The 25,795-nt window shown below is 38.2% G+C and overlaps 1 protein-coding gene across 7 annotated transcripts in view; it reads right to left on the bottom strand.

Annotated features, from left to right (window-relative positions):
- Positions 1 to 25,795, bottom strand: part of LOC134670168 (CUGBP Elav-like family member 4) — a 797,956-nt gene that overhangs the window by 169,831 nt on the left and 602,330 nt on the right. For 6 of the 7 annotated variants that reach the window (XM_063527978.1, XM_063527899.1, XM_063528142.1 and 3 more), the window contains one exon: positions 19,778 to 19,903. In XM_063527978.1, coding sequence (XP_063384048.1) covers positions 19,778 to 19,903 — 126 coding nt within the window. Of the gene's footprint in view, positions 1 to 19,777; positions 19,904 to 22,680; positions 22,717 to 25,795 lie in introns of all 7 variants that reach the window. The other variant, XM_063528334.1, reaches the window with a different exon arrangement.

Here is a 25,795-nt window from a genome sequence, read left to right as displayed (position 1 = left end):
AATCTTTAATAACATTACCGGGCCTTATAAAGTGGACATGCCTCGGAGTTCATTGTTTAAGTGAAGCTAAGTTGCTTTTTTCATAAGATTGTTACTTAAAGGAGAGGATTTCAATTAAATTGCATTGTCTGAGGAGGTCCGAGGCGCAGGTAAGGCTTAGCAAAAAAGAATGCATCGCGTTTTATTTAATGAACTTCGTAGTAAGGTTTTAAACTGGACTGTTATATTATTTTTATAACCAAAAATACCGTTGTTTTTGTTTACTTTGTAAAAAAAAACTGTTGCTAAATATAAGGGCCATATTTGGTTTTCAATCAGAGAAGGGTCCTTATGCCCCAATTTACATATTTATTATTTAAAGTTGAATACTTTATTCTCCTATTAGTACATATCGAAAGAGCTCGAGTAGAAATAACATAAAAAATCACAAATCTAAAGTGCTTAGTAATTCCTCTTAAAAATAACTGTAAATAAAATCAAATGGTTTTTAAAGTCCGCAACTTCGTAAGATCGTTTCGTTGACTTCGTCTTCCTGTTACGAAACGGTTCGGACACGGTCCGGACACGTGCCCGGGTCTCGTGTCGCGCCGCGTGCCGTTTCACGTGTCCGCTGAACTTGTAACGTCTCTTGCGGGTTGAAGGGACCCGGCGGTATAAGCATCGCTTGTTTCATTCGTTTTTAGTTTTATACCTATTTCTTATTTCGTATTATTCTATTTTCGTCACTCTTTATACGTCTTGTACGGTTATTGTCCTTAGATAGGTATTTTCTTTACAAATGGTTTTTTTTTGGTATAAAGACTTATTAAGAGACATACCAACTACAGACTTTTGCATGACTGATTCAAAAGTTAAATGGGGCGGGGGACACGTTTTTTGGTGTATTTTTAATACATTTATTTTCAAAAGTATTCACCCAATCAACACAACTTTTTCAAAAATCTTTAGCCCTGAGAAATTTTTAAAATAAATAAATATTATAGGACATTACTATACAAACTTAAACTACTCTTGGTAACGGAACCCTAATAACGAACAAGACAAATAAAACTAAAGACTTGTACCTTTTCTAAGCTCTATGAGCTTCTATATCAAACCTAAAGAGATATTTCAAGAAGCAAAGGTCAAGCCAAGACAACCGAGACCTACAGGTAACATATATTATACAAGTTGGCTGCAAACACAATCTAAAGTCACCACGTGTAAACGTGCCGCGTGAGCCGCAAAATTGACACCTCCAGAGGTGACAGGAATGACGGGAGGTGACGGAGACACAGACCACCGTCTGCAGACTGCGCATTATTGAGCGACTATGAAAACCGCAAGTGTCACCTAAAGTCACAAACCTCCTATACTTAATTCCCGGTAACATTAGACACTAGATCACAGTAATAGAGATTCTAAACCTATTATCAGTGAAGTTGTGACGGCACGGTGAACGAATACAAAAGCAAATCGTAGACAGTGACAGAAAAGACGCCTATTAACGAGCGTGGTTGGCCTAAACATACTTCTTTGTGTATATTATACAGAAACTTTGTTTATTTATTGTGAAGTACAATTATAATATAGATATTTTTTTTACAAATGAGTGGTCAGTCACAAAAATGGTTGATGGATAAATTGGGTGGGAATATTTTCTTCATATTTTTTTAAAATTTAGAACAAGGTTTGGGACCTTTAACGTACGCCGTGATTATTTTTTTCTAATATTTTCCTTGTACGCGGATCCGCGCTCCGGCATACGACGGCTTAATTGAGAAATGTTTCTTATTGAACAACATCCTAAGTATACTTAATATATTGCATTGTATGTAAAGAACTATTTTTCCCTTTGCCTTATCCTGAAGTTAGAGTATAACTCTATTTAAAGGTAATAATGAATTTGCGACTTTGGCAGACGTTACATAGAAGATGGAAGACATACATTTCCCGTCTAGTCACATGATCTGTGGACAGAGCTGACGGGAGCCGAGGTGACGGTGTAACCGCAGGCCGCAGAGCGCCAGAATTCCGCGCGGCGCGCGGATGAAATTGCGATATTCCGCCGTACAAACAGCAACACTGCTAACTGTACATCGGTGGACCTTATTACAAAAGACATAAGGTCCACCGATGTACAGTTAACAGTGTCTGCGATGGGACTATCTACGAATACAGGGAACGTGTGCAAACAATTCTTAATTAATTATTTTAGGTACTATTTAAACGATCAGTAAAAAATACTGACCTAACCTAACCTTAAATAAAACTGATTGCACAGCATTTGCATTCTGTTGTGAAAATCGGAATTTTTCGGATAACTTTATTGAGAGACGATTAAAATTGAATTGATTGTTTAGTTGTCTTTATTTTTAATAAATCTATTTTATTGTGATACGCCGGCTATCTATGAAGGCAAATAAATTATGATGACTTAGAAAATGTATTACATAAATCACTTTTTTTTGTAAGTCGGTTTATTTGTCTTTAGTCACCAAACTCACCAATATATCATAGTAACGATTAAAATGATCAGGTCGCAATTATAAAAATCTGGATAAAAATTCCGACGTTTTTTGGCTTCGTTTAGTTTAAAAAAAACACTGGCAAATTACTTAAATAAATGTGATCACATGCACTTTCAGAATACACTTACGTTTTTTTTATCAAAATGTTAGAACTTACATATTTTTTCTTAAGTCCACCTTTACAATAAACTCTTAACAATACAAGTGCGGAGACTGCTTATTTAACCCGTTGCACGCCCAAAACATAACCCCTCGCCACTCATAGTTTCGCCCGGTTCTGATTAATGTTGCGGGCGATTGGGCTGTCACGCCGCGGCCGGCCGTGACGGGCAGAAACCGGTTATTTTTACCAGTTAAACCGGTAAATGCTTCGTAAGTTGGAGCTGTAATTGATTTGGGAGGTTTTCACTTTTTTAGGAGGAGTTATGCGGTAGTAGAATTGAGGTTGCTATATTTTTCTTAATCAAGTTTTCATGCTGGTAAAGATTGAAATTGAAATAAATAGTTCATATTTATTTTTATAAATAACTAAAACGCATGTAGAGTTAGACCAAGAGAAGTCTGCAACGATTTTGGTAGCACACGCAGGGAAAGTGTTATTTAGACGTCATAATTTCATAGAAATTCGACGTTTAAAATAACACTTGCACGGCGTGTGTTATCAAAATAGTTGCAGACTTTTCTTGGTCTAACTCTATAGATTTTTATATTACGTATTGTATAGATTTTTGTACCTAATATATTATGTAGGTCAACTATCTTCAAAATTATCTAGGCAAGAAAATAGCTAAACTTAGTCTCTTAAATCTTTGATCTCTGGTTAACGCCGAACGCTACGTACAGCGTCATATTATTATTATATTTCATATTTTTAATTTATTAATGAAGTTCACTCGCGAAATGCTGTTGCATTTATAATATAATAGCTTGTGCCCGCGACCTCGTCTGCGTGGGATGATGAATCGATGATCATTGATAAAAACAATCCCATGTCCGTCCTCGGGCCTCAAACTATGTCCATACCAAAATTTATCTAAATTAGTTAATCGGCTTAAGTGTTAGGAAGTATAAGACAGGCAGACATAATTACTTTCCCATTTATAATAGATATTAGTAGGGATGATTTATATTCATCATTTAAATTTTGATAAAATACCTCAACTGTGTATGTCTACATGCGACGCTCTACTCTACAGCATATGGCATCAACCTGAGACCAAGTAAATAAACAGACAGGTTAAGCAAACTTAGTCCATAGAATTCTCTGACGTTTCATAAACCTTATTGTAACTACATAAGGTCTATCGATGGTTAGTCACATGCGTTAGGCAGTCGTGGTCACAGTGCAAGCAGGGCGGACAGTTCCCCGATAGTGCGGTGCACTGATTAACGCCCGTCAGGTGTCCGTGAACGTTTACACTTCGCTTTAAATTAGGCACGGATCGAAACAGTTTTAAATTCACCAAAACCCTGACCCAAACAGCTTGGTACAACTTCATTTAGGAACTTATGAAGTACGAGTAGCAACCTGTAATAAGAGTTCAATGGGATTCTAGGAGGTTAGAATAAAGAACAAATGGATATACGGTTTCACAGTAACCCAAATAGCAAAGAGTTTAACAAACTTTTTATTTCAATTTTACAAACAGTTAAATTTAAATTCCACGTTTACAATTTTACACCTTCTTTCATTGCGACAAGGTGGGAAATGATATGACACCTGGACGTCACGTTGTCACCGCGTGACGTCCTTGCGTCATGTCAGGACACGTGACGTGACGCGGACACGTGCAATAACCTTTGCAGTTTTCTCGGGAAATTGTATGTGCAGGCGTGATTCGAATATTATGATGATTTAATTTAATTTTAAGAAGCCATGGCAAACTGAAATAGATTTGAATAATGAAAAGTCACTAAGGCTTCCATTGCCCGAGGCTGGCAGGCCAATTCGAACGTAGATTGACATCAGAATGATATCCGTGGATATCATATTGAATGATATTCTGTCATTATCAGTATGTGATTGCTCTTCCTATCCAAATCATTAAAACCGAAATATATAAGGGCAAGATTGTGGTGTGGTGATATAGAAAGATGATTAAAATTCTTTGAACTGCTAGAATAAACTATTCCATATAGAAGAAACTACAATTCCAAGCGCCTTTTAAGCATGAAAATTTTCAGATAGGACTAGCTTAAAAGAAGCATCATACAAGGCCAGGGCAAACGTACCAAAGGACACACAGATACCTGAAGATACCAAGACCCAAAACGGCTTGTAGTAGTCGGTCAAGATATAGAAGTGAAATTTGACATAGCATCATACTTTTCTATAGGAAAGAATGCGTCCGCCCATCATATATCTCTCAAACTCACCCATAATTTGTACCTTTGAAATATAGGCACGAAGGTCTAGTAATCCGCGGGCCCGGCACATTTATTATTGTCCTTTGTGATGGAAAACGAATGAGGATAAACCGAAACTGTGTTAGGTGGACACACGGTTGGTTAGAATATAACACGTTTAGGTGAAGTTATACTGCTGGCAGTGGGGCACTAAAATATAGAAAAAAACCTGTGTTTCGCGGCAAATGTGTGATTTAGCATTTTTTTGAATGATTGAAAAAAAAAATACATACATTACGAATTTTTAAATATCATTTACAAGAATTATAATAATAATTATTAGTAAGCATTTATAAAAAAATACGTAAAAGGAGACGGCGGCGGGTCGACCTATATTAGATAGGTACATAATTATGAAAAGTGCCGGGCGCGTGCATTGGACAGAACCAAATGGCAGGTAAGAAAGGAGGCAAAATGTATGCACCTAAATATTTTATTCCTTTAATGAGGCAACTACGCCTACTCTATCTATAATACAAGTATATGGCAGAAAGATTTGTACGGTAAGATATCGCTTGGGCCCTTCCCTTCCTATGTGTCGGAAGCCGGTGTTGCTCGAAGGCGTAAGGATAAGAGACCTTTCTGCTGTGATTGTAAGAGTAAATAAAAAAATATTAATAATCTCTACATAAGTCGTCATATTTCCCTCACCGTGTGTCATATTCATATGTAAAGTCGAATATGTGGAGTGGCGAAATTGAAATCGCATCGGCGGGGACAGGGGTCGCTAGGGCTGATTCACAGTTCCTTCGGTACCGAGTGCGGATTAGGGCTGTAGTGATGTACTTAGCGCGGGAATTAAATATTTAGTTTTAATATTGTCTTTGTATTGTATTGTGTTATTGTTGTTAGGTCGCCGGAAGACGCTGGATGCGGGACGCTTCCAACCGGTACGAATGGAGGTCCAAAGGGGAGGCGTATGTTCAGCAGTGGACGTCTTATGGCTGAGATGATGATGATGATGATGAATATTGTCTTCTGTTACCGTGATGGTTACTCATGAAATAAAACTATTGAAACGGATTATATCGCGTAATATTCAGCTTAAAGTTTCAGTCATCGGTTGATTATGAACGCTGTAAAGGGTTCGAAATGTGGGGATGTAAGTAGTATGAATTCAATATACGCGATATAATCCGTTTCAAGTATGGTTTTATTTCATTATTTACTTTTATTTTACAATTATGACAAGATAAATAAATGCTCTCAGCTTACATGAACATTAATAAATTTGGCTATATAAACTATTTTTTTGAATATGTAAAAATTATGATTTTAATACCTCAACGCATTTTCTAGCAAACAATCATGAGCCAAGAAAATAAAATTATTATAGAAATGTTTGACAGAAACAGCGCTAGACAGAGAAGCATGGCGTTCCTTAGTGTCAGAGGCCAAGATCCACTTCGGGTCGCTGCTCCACGGCAGTAAGTAAGTAAGTATATAAATGTTTGAAGGGTATTATAGATTTATATAATATATATTTATTCCACGACAGTGGCTAATCAGCGTAATAAAAGCATGATTTATGGCAGATACCGCAGCCTATGGACGCTTGCGCAAGGGAACCAGGTCCCAGGATCCAGACATAGGCATAAAGCAGGTCCTGCTTTATGCCTATGTCTGGATCCTGGGTGCTTCTGCAAAAATCATAAGTTTACGAATTGAAGATATCACAAATACGCAAAGGCATAGTTCTATAAACCAAATTATATTTGTTGGCATTTTGTTGCTATGTGCAATGTTTCCTCATATACCTACATAAATATTCCCGGGGTCAGCAAAGTTTCTGCGGTACATCACTAGGGTTCTCCGTGTTTCGCTGATGCCGCATATCGGTCCTGTTTCTCTTTATAATGCTCTGTTTTGTATTTATGATACAGGCTGTGAATTCTTCGAGTATTTCTCGGATTCAGGTTTTCTGGAGGACTGGTGAGGTTTCGTAATTCTTTGAAGTAACACAAATAGTAGAGACACCTATATAATTATATCAGGATATCTTTTATTATGCTTCTTAGTTACCGACAAAATAAAACTTAAGTCGAAAAGCAGAACGGTAATGATGTTTCGCGCGCACGAGCTAATTTTACTCAACTACGGGAAAGCAAAAATGAAGGATTTGAAAACTTACTACCTATACGAACGAATTCAAATCATATTCAATATTAACGCCAGAGACTTATATGGACCTATCAAAGCCAAATCCTGTAATTTAAGAGTTCGAAGCCTTTTAGTACCATAATTCGCAAAGGTGCTATGTGCGGCACTTAATCATAGGCACTTTACGGGGATTATGGTACATGATCGCATATCTCTTACATTATATGGGATTCATCGTAGCAACTTTCTGATTGCATCCTAAAGCTAGGGGGTCCACCTTGGCAATTTGGCTTAGGTCCTAGTATTTAAGAAAGTGATTCTGATCTTCTTAACCATAGGGACCGTTTTGAATTAGAAACTGCTAGTCAAATGATAAATAACATGAAGCTATCAGATGATGGTGTGTGATGTCAGTGATTTCGGATTGTGACCACTACATCTTACTGTTTAATTTTATCGCCAAATCATCTACAAAAAACTTGTTAATATAGCTGCCACTGCCAGACACATCATCACAGATTTAGGATAAAACAGGCATTAGGTATTTTATTCTAGTTTATTATCATCTCCTAGTTTTACGGAAGCCTCACTAGACCACTCAAACACCAACACTGCAAATACTACCTTATTTTCTTATGTTAAATATTAAAATAGAGCACCTAACGCGCACTGCCATACACGAAAGCTGAATTCAACCTTATTCATGTAAGTTTAAGGTGTAAATTTAAGTGACTGAAACCATAAACGGTGAAACAGATCACCTCCCACTAACGGCTCATAAACGCCTTTTTAATTTGCAGTAACCTTGTTATGCTCACCTCACTGTACTATCTATAATATTACGTTAAAACTATGTGATTATATTATGAAATAGTACGATAAACTCATTTTATACAATGGTTATAAAAACACTCATAAAGAACTGTAATTGGAGCTTGGTTTATGTTTGTAAAGTAAATAAGAAAGTTCTCAAAACTACCCGGAATACAATAAGATATACAAGCACACCTGTTAAGAGAAAGTCATCATCATCATCAGATCTCAGCCATAAGACGTCCACTGCTGAACATAGGCCTCCCCCTTGGATCTCCATACGTGACGGTTGGAAACGACCCGGAAAAAAAGAGAAAGTAGTAGTGTGTATTTCATTTTGAACAAATCACTCGATGAATACGTTGTGAGAAACGAGGAAATTTAATGTAAATAAGAGTAAGAGATTAAGAATCGTTTAGTTTAAATAAGACCTTTTATTTCTTTGTAGTCGAAAAATTTTAGCGTTGGGCAACAATAAGTTTTAAGCAACATATTATATTTTCCAGTAAAATAAGTATTTTCTGGAAGTTATTGTAATAACAAAAACAACTCATTCCGTCTCCCAGTAGCGTCCGTGCAGAACGTGACTGCCATACAAGACTCATCCACAAAGAAAATACAGGTGACCAGCTTAAATCCGACCTCCACATACCAATCATTGCGAAGAATCCACGGGTCAAATTACACTGGATAATTTGGATGAGTTGGATGGTTTCAGAATATGTTGTTCGCACCTCATCTTGGTGAATAGTGGCGAGGGGTGGTTAAAGTTATGGAGATAATCCATTTGGGTCATAGAAAGAATGAAAAACATAAATGACTTGCCTTTTTCTTGAAGTTGCACTAGGGTAACGACAAAATAAGAAGCAAAGCGAATGCCCTCTGATGTTTTCAGACACATCATCATCATTTTAGCCCCCTATCATCCACTGTTGATTAGGCCTCTCTTTCGGTACGCCACTCATCCCGATCCTGGGCTAGCTTCGTCTAGAAGTGACCCGCAACCTCCCGAATGTTGTTCACTCAACGAGCGCAAGATGCACGAGGCGCTTCTTTAATTAAAACGGCCACCAATCCCTTAAAATTTTGGTTCATCTGCCATCATTCTCAAATGCCATCATGGCAAAATGTCCCGCTGAGATTTCAGACATTTTTGAAGAATCATAATGTATTTACCTATACAGGTCACCGTCCCCGATATTGTGCGGTTCGTGCGGTTATTTGCCGAGGACTGTTGGCTAGTTCAGATTGCTTCCACCTTGTAAATAAGGCATCGAAGCCGGGCACAATTTGGATTAGTGCAAGTTCGGTTAAATAGTTCCAAACTTTCATGCCGCACACAAAACATCACATATTACTTTGTTTACTATGGCGGTTACGTCGTTTTAGATTAAAGCGGAGTTTACGTGTACGTTGTACATTAATAAAGTACTTTGTAAGCTGCACGGTACTTTGTTATTTGTACAAGAGCGGTGAAATTTTATCGGCTTTAGGTTATATTGGAAAGGCAGTGTTCACAGCACTACGAACGCATATTTTAGTAAAAAATAACCAAGTAATTTATGTATAATTCTGCATTTACTTATCTCTGATTGCAACCTACTAAGCCCTTAAAATACCTACTCATATTATACTGGTTGCTCAAGAGGTACTTCTCTTGAACAATTGTTGGACAATTATCAAATTGTCAGTTTATTGTGTATATTGTGCATTCAATAATTCGAACATCGATTGAAAGTACCTCGATATTACCGCTAAGCTACCAATGCTTTTACGGGCACATATGTACGTATATATATATCCCTTATTGTTTACACTTGTTTCGCGCTAAATAATAAATCCCTCTTTTTAGCGTTAGTCCATATTCCTTGCCAATAGCATCTAGCGGCTAAGTGTGAACTAAATTGGTGATATTTTACGATCCAGTCATTACCCGGGCCCGTAAAGAATCCGGTTTGCGGCGCTTTTACGGCTGCTCCGTGACCCGCCCTTATTACGACAAACTAAACGACATTGCTGTCACTCAAAAAAGTACCTTATTACCAGTTTGACATGGTTGTAAATGCAAGTGATGATATGTTTGAGGTTCTGATACGTAGATGACAGTCACTCAAAAAAGTACCTTGTTACAAGGTCAACACAGTTGTAAATGCAAGTGATGATGATAGTGTCTGGGGATTTTGATTGTCGCGTCGTGAAAGAATGCTTTATGGGTTTTTGGTACAGTTGATATTGCTTTCATAAGTTGTTTGGTATGATAGCATACCTAATTAAACATACATACCTAATTGCCGTGTGGTGCCGGCGTAGAATGTCACCACCCCATATCCTCCAATGGGTGTCGTAAGAGGCGACTAATGGATCTCACGTGATATGCCAGAAGACACACGCTCACTTGAGCGTTGGCAAGTCACTGCATTCCCTGTCTCTGCTAGTCGTATCGGTTACACGGTCCACTGGCGCCAGGAGGCTGGGAACGAGAGAGTGGGCTTGTAGGAGCGCAACTATTTGCCCACTATAATCTAGTCACGCGCAGATGACCCTGGCAAAGTTCTCAATGGACATCGAGACCAAAGTCCTCCGGCGATGGAGTGTCAGCGGTGGGGTTCCGGACTCCGATGTATCCGGGCCTTAGTTGGCACTCTGCACGTAGGCGGTCAGACGAGAGTGGTCGCTCCTTGGACTCGATAGAGGCGGGAGGACAGGTTCGGCAGCACGTCTGGCGGCAAAGCAGCCCTATTTAGGATCGCTCTGCTTTCCCCAATCAGGGGAAGGGCCTAGAAAAGGTGGCCTAAACATAGTCCGTCTCACTTTCCACCCAGGTGCCAAACCGCGGGCATCTGGACATCGAACTTACGCGGTCGAAAAAGGAAACATATATTAAATTGTAAAGACCTCTGCATCGGGGCATGGAATGTTCGAACGCTCCTAGACGCTGACACCAACTTGTGCCCTGAGCGAAAAACCGCTCTCATCGCCAGAGAATTGGGCCGGTATAGTATTGACATTGCGGCGATTAGCGAGACTCATCTCAGTGACAGTGGAGTGCTTTGTGAGCAACTAGGTGGTTATACTTACTACTGGAACGGTAGACCTGCTTCCGAAAGGGCAGCGAGTGGAGTAGGCTTTGCCATACGCAACCATATAGCGAGATCATTACAGGAACTGCCAGTGGGTATTAGTGATCGCTTGATGACACTTCGGCTTCAATTACCATCGATGAAGCACCTCCATCTTATCAGCGTATATGCTCCTACGTTGCCCTCTTCCGACGAAGACAAGGGTAGGTTTTATCAAGATCTCCGTCATGTCCTCACTAAAATACCGTTAAGTGACAAGATAGTACTTTTAGGAGATTTTAATGCTCGGGTCGGCGCAGAGTATGAGGTTTGGAAAGGTATCCTCGGTCATCACGGTGTCGGAAAGAGTAATGCCAATGGCTTGGACCTTTTGACGCTGTGTGCAGAGTTCGACCTGTGTATTACGAACACTTGCTTTCGGCTGCCCGAAAAATACAAGACCTCGTGGATGCATCCAAGATCGAAGCACTGGCATCTCTTAGACTATGTCATAGTGCGAAAAAGGGACATCAAAGATGTTCTTATTACGAGAGCTATGAGAGGTGCCCAGGGCTGGACCGACCATCGCCTGATTCGGTCAAAACTAAAAATTACTATAAAAGCGCCACGTAGAGCATGCCTCAAGACTCCTACTAGACTCGACACCAACAAACTTGTTCATGACCGGCAACTGGGAAAGGACATTGATGCAGCCTTTGGCAGTCAGCCGTCGTCATCTGAGCCAGAGTCTGTAGACGTACAGTGGCGTGCTTTTGCCACAAAACTGTACGAAATCTCCTCCAAGACCATTGGTAAACCGTCCAAAAATCATAAAGACTGGTTCGACAACTCTGACCCCGAAATCATGCGTCTTGTGGAAGAATATAGACTTGCGCTCAAAACTACATCTAATACAGCAAACAATACACAGGCTGTCAGGGCTGCTCAACGACTTTTAAAGGCGAAAGTGCGCGAACATAAAGATAGATGGTGGAATGAGCAAGCTAATGAATTGCAACACCTTGCTGATACAAACCAAATGGGCAGGTTCTTTCAAGGTATTCAAGCAGTTTTCGGACCGAAATGTAGGAAAATAGCACCTATTTATTCGCATGACAAGGAAAGACGTCTCACAGACAAGCATGAGGTGCTTACTCGTTGGGCAGAGCACTTTAAAGACGTCTTAAACCCTGTCACTCAAAGTGTTGATTTAGCCTACATACGGACCTTGAAGAACCAGCCTTTATCGGAAAACCTTGCTTTACCTCCAGACTACGACGAATATATTGCAGCAGTGAGGAAACTTAAAAATAATAAGACACCAGGATCAGACAGCCTTCCCGCAGAGATCTATAAGTACAGCGGATCAAACGTTAACAACAGGTTGTTTGAACTGATACTGAAGATTTGGGATTCGGAAACTGTTCCTCAAGATTGGAGAGATGCTTCTATTTGTAAACTGTACAAGGGTAAGGGTCAGATCTCCGACTGCGGTTCTTATAGAGGCATTTCCCTTCTATCCACTGCCGGCAAAATCTTAGCGCACATCCTTAACACCCGCCTAGGTTGCCTAGCAGAACAGCTCTTGCCAGAGAGCCAGTGCGGTTTCCGACCTTATAGGGGCACTGTTGATGCTATATTTGTTCTGAAACAAATCCAAGAGAAAAGCTTAGAACAAAATCGTCCCCTATATATGTGCTTTGTAGACCTTGAAAAGGCTTTCGACCGCGTACCGCGCGAAGCTCTCTGGCTTGTCTTGCAAAAAACTGGGTGTCCCGAAAAATTCGTTAACTTAGTCAGACAGTTTCATGAAAATATGATGGCTACAGTTCGGCATGAAAACGAGTTTTCGGAACAATTTCCAGTCACCAGTGGAGTCAAACAGGGTTGTGTGATGGCTCCAACTCTTTTTGCGTTATATTTCTCCACAGTGCTTGAAGACTCACTCCTTGGATGCTCTGGACAAATACAACTAAGTGTTCGTTCTGACAAAAGTGTATTTGACCTAACTCGTTTCAAGTCTAAAACGAAAGTCAAGAAGCTCTCCGTTCTCGAGATTCTCTATGCCGACGACGTTTGCTTAATGGCCGATAGCATGGAGGCGCTTCAATCCTACATGGATGCTCTGCAAAGGTCATGCCTTAGATTTGGCTTAATAATAAGCATATCCAAGACCCAAGTGCTAAAACAACCAGCCCGTAATTGCGAAGCGGACACTTCCAATCTAATTATAGAAGGGAAACCCCTAACCGAAGTGCCCTCTTTCAAGTATCTTGGGAGCCAGATCAGAAAGGATAACAGACTAGCCTCCGAGATCCCATCTAGGATTGCTAAAGCTGCGTCCACTTTCGGTCGGTTAACGCATCGTGTCTGGGGATCGCATGATCTAAAGCTGCACACGAAGTTGTCGGTGTACAAAGCCATGGTTCTTCCGATTCTTTTATATGCTTCGGAAACATGGTGTTTGTACAAAGGCGACATTCGCTTGCTAGACACGTTCCACTTACGTTGTCTGCGTTCCATTCTGCGTATAAGATGGCAAGATCGCGTCCCCAACACTGAAGTACTTCGTCGTTGTAAGATGCCTGGCATGGAGGCGCTCTTGATGAAGGGTCAGCTAAGGTGGTGTGGGCATGTTTGGCGTATGAGTGATTGCAGACTACCGAAAGCCGTCTTCTATTCCCAGCTATCAGCTGGTAAACGGAACCAAGGTGGGCAACACCTACGTTACAAGGACGTGCTTAAGCGCCACCTAACTGCCTGCGGTATACCACCTGACAAATGGGAGGAGTATGCTTCCCTGCGGCCAGAATGGCGTTCCCGTGTCAAAACGAGTGTAAAAAACTTTGAAGACGCTCGTCTCACTGATCTTGACGCGAAACGTCAGATACGAAAGTCCCGGCCGAAACCCTCTTATAATTACACCTACAATATATCTGGTCAACTGTACTGCCCCACCTGCGATAGAATTTTTAAAAGTAAGTTCGGCTTTGCAAGCCACATTCGAGCTCACGCTCGTAACTATTAGCTAGGGTCGCCGTTGCCGATTACGGCATGGATAGCTATAATTAAACATTACTAAAAAAAATTTATGTCAAATAAGTAGTGGATATCACGATGAGAATGGCCAATTGAGCGTGTTAAATTGCCCCGCCGGTTGTTCCTGATCTTCCGGGTAGCAATAGCATAGAATCCAAAAACATCAATCAGTTACAATAAAAACAAGATCGAAGTGATCCCATAAGTGTTCCGTGAACAAAGTTTTGTACGGAACACTAAAAATTGTGACACACTTATATTGCTGACTATACTTCTTCTCATGTGCCTATCAAGTACTTCTTGAGATTTTTTTAATGCGCTTAAACTCGATGTGTTTGTGTATTTCCATCGAGACGATCCTTCGGGTACCTTCAGACTGCAGCATCAGATATAAATCAGATAGAGGACATGTTAATATATTATTTTGCATTGTCAACGGAATTATGGATGTACTTGTACTTCAAATTTCAACTGAATCAGACACCGGGAAGTGGTTCAAATTTAAGTTACAAAATTGAATGACATATACATTACATAGGTATATGTACACAAACATATGCAGTGAAAATAAATAAAACTGTATTAAAATACTGAGGCGTAAATTAAATTACAGAGACTTGTTAAATATTACTGCATGCGACTGTACATCGCTTTTAAAAGGGCAACGTGTGAATCTAAATCACGAGTTCCTAAGTGTATGGAGTTTTTATCGTCATCTGGAGGTTCGGTAGTGCGAAGTGCTGTAGCACCGAAGGCTGCTAGCGATATTTTACTTCGGCTCGTAAGTATGTTCGGAGTTAAAACACTGCTGGGGTCAATATATCGAAATCGGAGCTAAGACCTAACTGGGAGAGCACTTTTAAAAGAAGTGTTGAAAAGAGTGAATATTTATTTGTAAAGCTGTCATGATGTTCAGTGGAAACATGAATTGCGGGATAAAACACATTAATTATTTAAGTTTTAGCAAGGTTTTGTGTTGTAAAGTATGTGAATAAACAAAATCTTCAAAATTTTTGGTAGTAAAAAGTAAGAGTACAAGTTGATATTATCTTGTCTATCCCTGCTCATGTTTAAAACCAATATCCATCATACCAATACGTCGGAAAGGGACAAACGATTATTATCGGCTTGTCAACTTTAATAGACGTTTATGAATAAGGGGGTAAATTAATTTACATCTATATACCTATAGATAGTTGTGGGCCCAGGAAAGAACATAGGATAGTTGCATGAATATCGCTCGCTAGTGAGTTGCACGAAAATATCAACGATGATCGTAAAGGTCATATCAAAACCAGAACCTTAACACTTTTCTAATCAAAATTATATTATTACTTTATTACTTTAACTTTTCCTTTTATACTAATTCTTAGTTATTTAAATGTCGGTAATATTTTCTGTAAAAATTTCTAATGTCAATTGCATTCTAGGAGCCCAAGTCACAGGCATAGCCTAGTTTGGGATCCACCTGTGTCCATGTGTCTGTAAAATCGTTTTCTTTTGTCAATAAAAATATTCTATTCTATTCTATTCTATTCTAAAATCGTGCTCCTGGTTAGAACTGGTTAGAACCAGTTGCAGTGCAGTGAAATAGGCAGCTGATAGTTTATTCATAGCGAGTTCACCGCCTCGCTCGTGCATATTCATTCGCCGCATGTCAAGAGGCTAACCAGGTGGCTGCTGCGTTTCTTTTTAAATCGTAATTAGACTAAAATCTGAAGTAAGAAATCTTTTAGATAATATTTTGAAGATAATACGTCTTGCTTTATTTAAATGATCTTAAATGTCGTTGGGCGGATAGAGTTGAGGCAGATAGCCGTGAGCTCGGCGTCGGCGAAAGCTGGCGGGATACCGCTCTGGACCTAGCAAAGTGGCGTGCGTTTGTACAAGACTGGTTTTGGGGCATCGTGCCAGCCAAATAAATAGTATGTAAATGATTGTAGTTTTAATTTTCAATAACATTTTATAACAGATATTTAAAGAAAAATATTCCTTAAAGTTTTTGTCAAGATATTTTGGGCCACACTGCAATGCCTTTTATACAACAGCCTGAAAAGATTAATTTGTCATCTATTTTATTATTAAGGCGTTTGCACGCTAGCTTTAAAACGCTAAAGTACGTTGTAAAGAAGTAATTGAAACGAGTGAAATCTTATCACAGCCGCCGTCGGCAATTAAACGGAATTAACAATTCTCTGCGTGATCCGCTACATCTGTACGACACTTAATAAATTTACTACGACCGTTATGGGGAAGGGTTGTAACTCAAAATTTGATTAAACGCTTCCAGGATATTTATTAAAACTTTATTAGGTCATTTTTTGTTAGTGTTTCTAATCACGGAACAAATGGTGTTCTGGACATTTGGGAGGCGTGCGCGGAGCCCAAGCCAATACGTAGAGACCCGTCCGACACTTTAATGAAATTTAAGGGCTCCTTTAGACGGCGCGCGAACTCGCATGCGATTTTAGTTACCTACATTGCGGACATTGAGGTTACATCAATTCAGCTGAACGATCAAATAACGCAAAGTAATGGAACTCGCATGCGAGTTCTAGCATCGTCTAGACGAAACCATAGGGATACACCGAGCGGACGCTGTCCTCGCTCGGGTCATGGGACGCACGCACCTGCACGAAGCAGCACCCACCAGGGTGTACGGACTACGAGTATTGAGAGTTGATGGAATCAAAAATGAACCAGGCTATTGGATGGAGTCGATGGACTAAATACTAGGCTATTGTTAATTTTATTATTAGTGCATGGCGCTGTACCTTATCTATAGGTATATTATTATTCTTAAATAGCAACACAGAGCCAAATTCATGAACTAACTTTTTTATAAAGTAAATAAATCAAAAGTGTAGAATAGAACAAATATAACAATAAAAAAAATGGTTTATAGTAGGTATGTAAATTTGAAGTTTTGGTTTTACTGTTTATGTGACATTTTTAAGTTTATGATGGAAATAAATTAACCATAGTTAAAAGAAATTGTATCAATATGTTTATACCATAAAAATAGACAAGTCTGAAATTATTTTATTACTCTACATCAAGAATACAAACAAAATATAGCTATTTTAACACATCGTCACATTTATTTCTGTCAAAAAAATGTTTTATTTCGAAAAGACAAAATAGTAGTTACAAATATTGGAAACGTAAAAGACGAAATAAAGTCCAATTTGTCCCGTAAAACAGAGAGGCACGTGGCAACCTCCGCACCGGAAAGTTTCCATAATGACATTCCCGAAGTTTTGGGAGCGCCCTCCCGTGGAGATGTTATAATAATCACCTAATTAGATTCCCTTCAAAAACATTTTTATGTAGGAAAATACTCCTAGTCACAATAAAAACTATTTTGAAATAGATAATCTGTTACAGTTTTAATATTAATTTGTGTTATTTATTATTTTTGTACTGTAATGTAATATAATTGTAGTGTAATATAAGAAAATTAACACTCCCTTTGAAAATTTATGTACATGTAGCCTTTCTTCAATATTGTTTATTAACTAGTCCTCGTATTTCTGAAATTACTCACAAATTCATGTTTTATGTATACAAAATGATGATGATGATGACGAATGATGAAACGCATCAGCAAGATTGTTTAACTTTTTTATTTTCTGTTATAAAAAAAAAAAACTAATAATATTTTGCAAAAGAACGAGAGTTCAGAATATACCTACAGCAAGAAAAATAACTTTAGAATTTTAAATGCATGTCATTTTACATTCTACAATTTACTTATAAAGCCATTCCTAATATAATCAAAATCTCAGTTACGGTATTATGGCGGGCGTCGTCGTAAAATCTTAACGGTTACATAAAAGGCGCTTACGCGACTAGAAGAGACCGCGTTACGCCATCTCGTGGCAAAATGCCGTAAGTAGTAAACTTTTTAAATGTATGTTGGGTCTTTTTCTGGGTTAAACAATGTTGTTCTTTACGCCCGTAGTAAAACCGTTTCAGTTTAGTTAATGAAGATTGAAGAGTTACGTCAGCTTTTTATAATTTGTAAAATATAATATAATATATTTTGTAAAAAATGTAAACCGCTTATGTTTATTTCGACATTAATTAGCATAATAAAATTAGTACACCTTTATTTTTATTCTCAGGAAATATCTCGGTAATTTTCAGACCTGTTCATAAGAAGTATTCTAGTTGAGTTGAGATGTTGACAGGCTAGGCTAGTTTGGTTTCTTTATATTAATAATAATGACTTCATTTTAAAACTTTAAGACATGTCCGTTACGTCATTCCAAAATGGAGTCGTAAAAGCCTTACGCTACGTCTTACGTAGGCGAACAACGCGCGAACGCGGCGCGGCGCCTGACATTCGCGTGCAAATCGCGCCGCACCGCGTTCGCAACGAGATCGCTTACGTAGGACACTTCTATGGGCATCAAAGGATTGATTTCGCCGCGCCGCGCCGCGCCGCGTTCGCGCGTTGTTCGCCTACGTAAGACGTAGCGTTAGCACGCGGTATAGTTTACTTCAGTATTAAAGGCGGTTTGAGCGCTGGATTAAATTAAAGTTGGCTGACTGTCACGTCTGTACGTGTGTATGTACTTGTGCAGGGCTGCCCAAATAATAAAAAACGAATTCTTCTAATTTTACTCGCACTTCATGCGGTGACTCATGAGACAATATAAAGCACTGTTAAGTGTAAAGTCGTAATTGGAATTGCGCGAGATTAGACCACAGTGTGAATTTTATTAATATTAAGACATTACACATGTTTGTATTGTATTATTAAAATGTTTATATTTTTTCTTTAAGTTTAATAAAAATAAAATATACCTATACATTTATTCGTAACGATCATACAATATGTACAGACGACAGCAAAAGCAGAAAAAGCAGAATATTAAGACCCATTAAGAGACAGCATAATTAGCGTTTGGGTGGCAAGAGATCCTCAATGTTCGATTGTTCATAATTTTCATTGACTTGAGACTTTCTATACGACTTTAATGTTATTATTTATTTATAGTGCAGCTTAACCAGCTATGTCAACCCTGGCATATGTATTTGAATGCAAACATGTTGTTCCGTCGAAGTGAATCCAACTTGCGCTACAATTATAATAAGGGCTTTCGTACACGCTGCGACTGAAACGTCGATTACGACTAAGTATTACAATCCAGTCGCCAGACATTATTAGTCATTCGAAGATTATAAAATAATAAGTCCAAGTACAATCGGGAATGTTGTAAAAGTTATTACAGAATAAAATGTTATGTTTTGCGTTAATTTGAATTTATAATTTTAGTACGTGCAGCTTGTAAAGTGTCAATTTTATCGGTTACTACGGACTTTACGAGCAGGATGTTTAAGCACTTGTAACTATAATATAATTTATATTACTTTCAATATTAACAGTAATAAAACTAAACTACATGGAATATAAAACTTAAAATAGTCATATAAATAGACTTATAAATAAAATGTAAGTAATGAAATTTGGGTCTTGATGCGTTCTAAAATCTACTTCTAGATAGAGTAAGAAATTTATTGAGTGAAACATTCGAAATTCAAGTGTCGATTGAAGAAATTAATATCGTTAGGTATTGACATTATAGGTACTCAAAACATGCATGTTATCGTTTATTTAAAAGAGTCCATATATCTATTGAATGCTTGAGTTACGTAGGCCTCAGCATTAGAACATTTGTATTAAAACAATAATAACATGTTCACAAATAAGAAATTTGTTCTAACAAAATAGTTTATATTTAGAAACTATCGATCGATCATGTTGATATGGTACAGTCGACGATGGCGTCGATCGACTGGTGAGGTAACACCCTAAAGTTCCTAAAGGAGGACTGTACTGACCTTTACTCGCGCCGTCGGGTCCGCGCAGTATGGAGCACTCCTCTATAGTGCCGAAGGGCGTGAACAGTTGCCGCACATCCTCCTCGGTCTGTTGTTTGCTCAGCATGCCCACGAACAGCTTTCGATCTGTGGAAAACAATTACAATTCATATAACGAATACCTACAATATTTTAAATATTTAACTCCCGTGACACTTGAACATATTAACATTATTTAAATGGGTAACCCGTATATATTAAGTCGGATAAACGCTCGACATGTATCGATCCGATTTTTAGGATCTTCGACTATACATAACGCAATACAAACTGTCAACTGAGATCATAATGCTATCTCCTTTACCCTTATTCAGATGAACCAAGAGCGAAAGAGATGGCTTTATGACCTGACTCGCCACTTAGTTTTGCGGCATGTATAGGGCACCGACTGCAGTCTCTACTGATCGAGCGCACGATGTGTGATGTCGAGCGCTTATTTAGCAGGCCACTGACGAGCCTTCCAAATGGATGCCGTTACAATGGATTCATCTAAATGGACGGCATCCTAATATTAAACAATGTACGTTTTTGACATTCACGGACCGATTTTGGATTGCAGCCACGCTATTTGGACTGTTGGAAAGCTCGTCAGTGGCCGCCTTTAGACTTAATAATACGTGTATAACTGGTGTAAAATTATTTTAATAGGTACAATATTGTCACGAGGACGTTCGGACCGGCAACGGTCCGGGTGGCAATTTAACCTACATACGAGTAAATTAAATTTAGTAGTCAAGATTGCGGATTAAATAATATTTATCATATGTTGGTACTAACACTAGAAATTAAACTAATTATACGGTTTAACTCACGTATTTTAGTCACTCACACAACATACATACCAATATACATTATAATTTATTCGCCTGATTATTGTTTATACGATACATTCATACGATTTATTGCCTCTGAATGTATTCTTTCAAAACCTTTCTTGCCGTAACGCCGTTCGTCCGATCCGAATCGGATAAGACTCCTGGCGTATTCAAAGTCTGTCATATCACACACAAAGCCGGGATACATTTTAAATTATATCTATATTTTGTTGACTTCGTTGTTATGATCAGTCTTAAGGGTATATTGCAATTAGTAGATTATTTTCTCTCTTTCACAGTAAAACATAATGCTTCAGGTATTCAGAAATAAGTTCTGTACTTTATGCAAGGACCCTCAAACTTTTGACACGTTCATGACATAAGGGCGTGCGCACACGGCGCTTCTCCTTAAAAACCGCCAGTCTGCAACTGTAAATAATGCCAATTCTACGCAAGAAAATGGCTACAAATAATTAATAATTTTGTTTGATAACATAGTTACTGCCAAAAATCTGCTAATTGGCATAATTAAAATAAATCTTAATGATTCCTCTTGCATCAAAGACGCATAAGTTAAATGAAAATGGATCAAAAGAAAATACCAATCACTTCTATTCGTTAGCCATTTCCTTTTCAAAGCCCGAAGAACACTTATAAGGCTTGCAAAGAACATCAAAACACCCTGCTTATCGGTGTTATTCGGGCGTAACAATTTTTTTCATAAACGAGAAATGGGCACCGTAACCGCGCACACAGCTGCCGACAATTTCACGGATGACTGGCGCCTAATTAGCGACCAATTACAACAAAATGGCGGCGTATAGACGCGTGTGCGCGGTTAGCGGGCGTTTTCAGCGCCGTATGCGCGCGCACTAAGTTTACTGTTGTCAATGTTAGAAGGAGAAAGAGTCTAATTATATTAGCAAGTACTGGCCACTAAGAAAAAAAAAGCTTATTCGTTTAGTGGCCAGTATATTGCGTTTGTTTCTTTTTTTTTTAAGTGCACAAAAGTTGGCCCCGACGCTACAGCTGTCGTCAACAAACAACAGCTCTATGAAAACACAGATTACACACAGTTTTAGTTAAAAATAAAACAACGAACAAAATCCAAACCCAGATCAACACATAATTAGCACATTACACTAACGTTGCAGTGATTTCATGAATGAGGAGGGTTCCGCAGCGGGCAGGGTAACACATAGGGTAAAACCGATTAGTGCACTACGGAATCCTCTTTTAGCTTTTAAGGGAGCTGTTATTTCCAAGATTTCTGTTCGAGCTGTGATTAAAACCCAATTTCATCACTGTCCATAATTTTGGTCGCTCTTTACAGAAATCGACGTCAAAAAAAATCAATGGTATAACATAAACCACACTAATTACTTCTCGAAATGAATACGAAAACAAATCTCTTACAGCACGACGATAACTAAGTGCACAGTGAGTGTGTATTTCCAGGTCGAATCCAGTTTTCGAACACGCCTTTATGATAAACTACGTGCTAGCCGTGGCTCTTTGTAAGAACAGCTGGCGGTCTGAAACATGAAGCTACGCTACGCTCTGACACGGTATACTCCAGTCATGTTACCGACCGCAGGTATGATAATTGAAAATAATTTATAATAGCAGACATTTAGTTATATATTTACAACCTTGAATCCAACAAAATATGATTTTATGGTTACCGATACACGTTTGTGTGCACCTTCGTAATATTATTACAAACATTTTTTCTCTCCTTTTTTATGAAGATATATTTTCTATGTCGTAGTATCTAAACAAAGTACAACTACTACTGTTACTTATTACTGTTTGTTTCTAGCAAAATAAGACATATATCAGTGCATCATCTGCGCCATACATGCGTAGATTAGTGGGGAGTTTCAAAATAGAGCGGAACGATAAAATGAGGCTATTATAATTATGAAGTCAACCGTATCTTTGGTGGGCTACCACAAGGCGGTTCGTTGGATTCGACGTGGACACTCCGCGCGCTATGAGACAGACAGTGACAACAGTACAGCCTAGAGCACGCACACTGAACGCTACCTGCGATCGCCTACGCGCGCCTCCTTGCAGCGCCCCCTGGAACACAAGAACATGCTACACATGGGGTATACGGCTCGGTTGAATTGATGAATTAGAGATTCGCTAGATATGAAATAGTAAAGATATGTGACGTTCCACGGCAAAAGGTACCTTATGGCGGCTGGCGCCGCGATTCGGGAAACGAATTAGAGATTCGCTAGATATGAAATGGTAAAGTTATGTGACGTTCTACGGCAAAAGGTACCTTATGGCGTCTGACGCTTACGCCGCATAGCACTGCAATAATATTGGAGCGAATTTAATAATAGCGTAAGCGCCAACCGCGATAAGGTACCTTTACTCGTGGGACGTCATATATCTTTACTATATCGTATCTAGTTAACGTCTAATTCATTTCCCGAATCGCGCCGATAATGGGTAGATTGTACCTTGACTCCTGGAGGGCTATATAATACGAGGTTTACAATCAGAGGGCCTACCGCAAAAACCGAAATTCGCAAATTACGGGGGTCTTTCTCTTTTACCCAAGTAAAAGCGTAATTAAAGTGACAGAGAAAGATGCCTACATTTGCGAACTTCGATTTGCGCGGTTATGGCACAGGATATGAAACGAATAATAAAAAAACTGATTATTATAATTATCCGTATCTTTACTGGGCTATCACATGGCGTAGATACGTTTGCTCACGAACGTTGCTCTTATTAATCAGCACAAAACAATCACCGAGGTCGAAACCAGCCAGGACAGAATGACGATATATGTATGAAAAGTTACGTAGAAAATATGAATGTGCAATCATGTCGGCTCGGAATGAATTCAACCAGGGTGTGTTAGTCTCCTAAATCTGAGTCGAGTACTACTAAGGGCCCGATTCGGATTTTGAAATAGACATCTATTAGATATCTTTTAGACATCACCAAGATACGATAACGATATGTTTAAGATCTAACATGTCAAATTTGACATTTGCGCGATTCTCGAGATACTCTTGAACGATTTCCACTGAAGGATATGACTTAGCCTCTTGGGGTTCAATGTTCTAATACTAGTACAAATTACCTCCAATGAAATTTAAATCTTAATGAAATGGAATAGAGTTGCTTTTATTTTGTTTAGTTAGACTTTAAAACAAAACAAATTCAACTCTATTTTCTAATACGGTAGATTCAAATTCGATTGCCAATTTTCCTTGTATGGTGGGCCGCTAGAGGTTAGAGATCCAATTCACATCTAATAGACATCTTACTCAATCTAACGTAAAAGTGACATTGGTTGCCCGAATTGCGCTGCAAAAGAGAACTAGTTGATATGTAAACTATAACGTATCTAGAATGGATCTAGTACGTGTCGTCTCTTGTGAATATCTTGAAGTTCGTATACGGCAGTAATTCAGATTAAAACAACTCCAGTTCTTACTAAGATTATCCTAAAAAGGGTTTCAGTCTGTGGACGCCAGCAACCTAACATAAATCCATGCGAATATAACAAATTTGTATTAAAGTGTAGGTAATAACATTGTCTAATCAATCACGCATTGTGCCTCGATTTATGGGGGTCCGTGTTATTGATGGGTTCCATGCGTTCGCTACAGTTTGAACAGTTTGGAACCCGGTCCGTAAATATTGATGTAATTCTGACTTTGGGAGATGATTATTATTGACTAATATTCTAAATGTTAGCCTACATGAAATGGTTGCGTGACATTAACACAATATTTTGTTACTATTAACGTTCACAAAAATTGGGAAGTATGTGAAATATATCTGTTACGGAATCCTTTTAATGATATTGAACATTTATTTAAGAAATGAAGTGAGAACGTGGTATCGAAACCAGTTCAAAATCATAACAAGATTTTGAATCTGAATTGGAATATTTTATTTATTTTATTTTATTTATTTAAATATGAAACAAACGGTCATACAAAAAATATTGTTACAGTTTCTTCTCTTAATGTAGACCTATAGTTTCCATTTTTATTAAAGATTTATTTATATAGAAGCACGAAAAAGTACCTATCTTGGCTTAAGTTCAGCTGATTAGTAAGAGGTTACACTGAGTTTGCGAAGTTAGAAGTTAAGTATACATAAAACTCAATGAAATACTTGTTCTACGTTTTCAACAACTATTGAATAAGTATCGACATACATGACATGACATATATTAATACTTACTTAAAATTTTGACAAATTTCGTTAATTTACATATTACTAGTCCTGAATTTTTTTTTAATTGAGCTTATGGTACAGTAAAATATGTCTAAATTTTTTACAATATTATTATCATTATAAAGTGCACATGCTCGCTTAATAAACATATTTTTAGAATTTTTTGAATATTTGGGATCGAAGTAATGTAGTTATCAAGTAACGTTCGATTGCTTATTAATAACATATGATTACATCCGCGTATTCATAAAGGCGTGTTAATATGGCTAACACGGCCATTACCGCTTGACCGAAACGCCGGTAATGGAACCAAGTACAGTAATTGCGTGCGTTTAGCAAATAACTGGTGTTTATTAACGAAAAAGGAGATATATATCAGTTTTATTACTACTAATTTTGGTGTAGTGGTAGGTTATTAAAAGCGAATTAGATTAATTTTATCAAAAAAAATCTTTTTCAATTAAAATTAATTAACATATTGAATCAAAATTATACTTAAATATGCTTTTTTTAATGTCCTGGAGGCAGTACTACAATTGTTGTATCAAAACAAAACGTATCAATATGTTCCCCCTTACCTATAATATATTATAAAATACATATGTATGTTAGTTTGTAAGGTATTTGTAATATGGGCCTTGTTGCCTGATTTAAATTTCTAAATAAAAACATTTAATAAAAATACACAAACGCAAGCGTTTCATAAAATTATCAACGATATGCCGTAGTTAAAAACATTGTCAACCTACTTTTAGGTCAACCTGTGTTATTTCTAAATTTCTTCTTTCAAATTGTATAAGCTACGCTTTTTTTATTTAAACCGTTCGTCGTAATTGGCACCTGAATACCGAGTGTGATTGCATAGTGAAGCACCTCTCAGCAAAAACTGCTTAGCCGTGGGCTTAACGAGTTGCGGTTCGGGTGCGGTTGCGGCGCGGTTCCGAGG

This window comes from Cydia fagiglandana, chromosome 1 (assembly GCF_963556715.1).
Source record: "Cydia fagiglandana chromosome 1, ilCydFagi1.1, whole genome shotgun sequence".
Lineage (NCBI taxonomy): Eukaryota > Metazoa > Arthropoda > Insecta > Lepidoptera > Tortricidae > Cydia > Cydia fagiglandana.
Note: the sequence above shows the minus strand (reverse complement) of the source record. Positions and strands in the feature narration are given on the sequence as shown.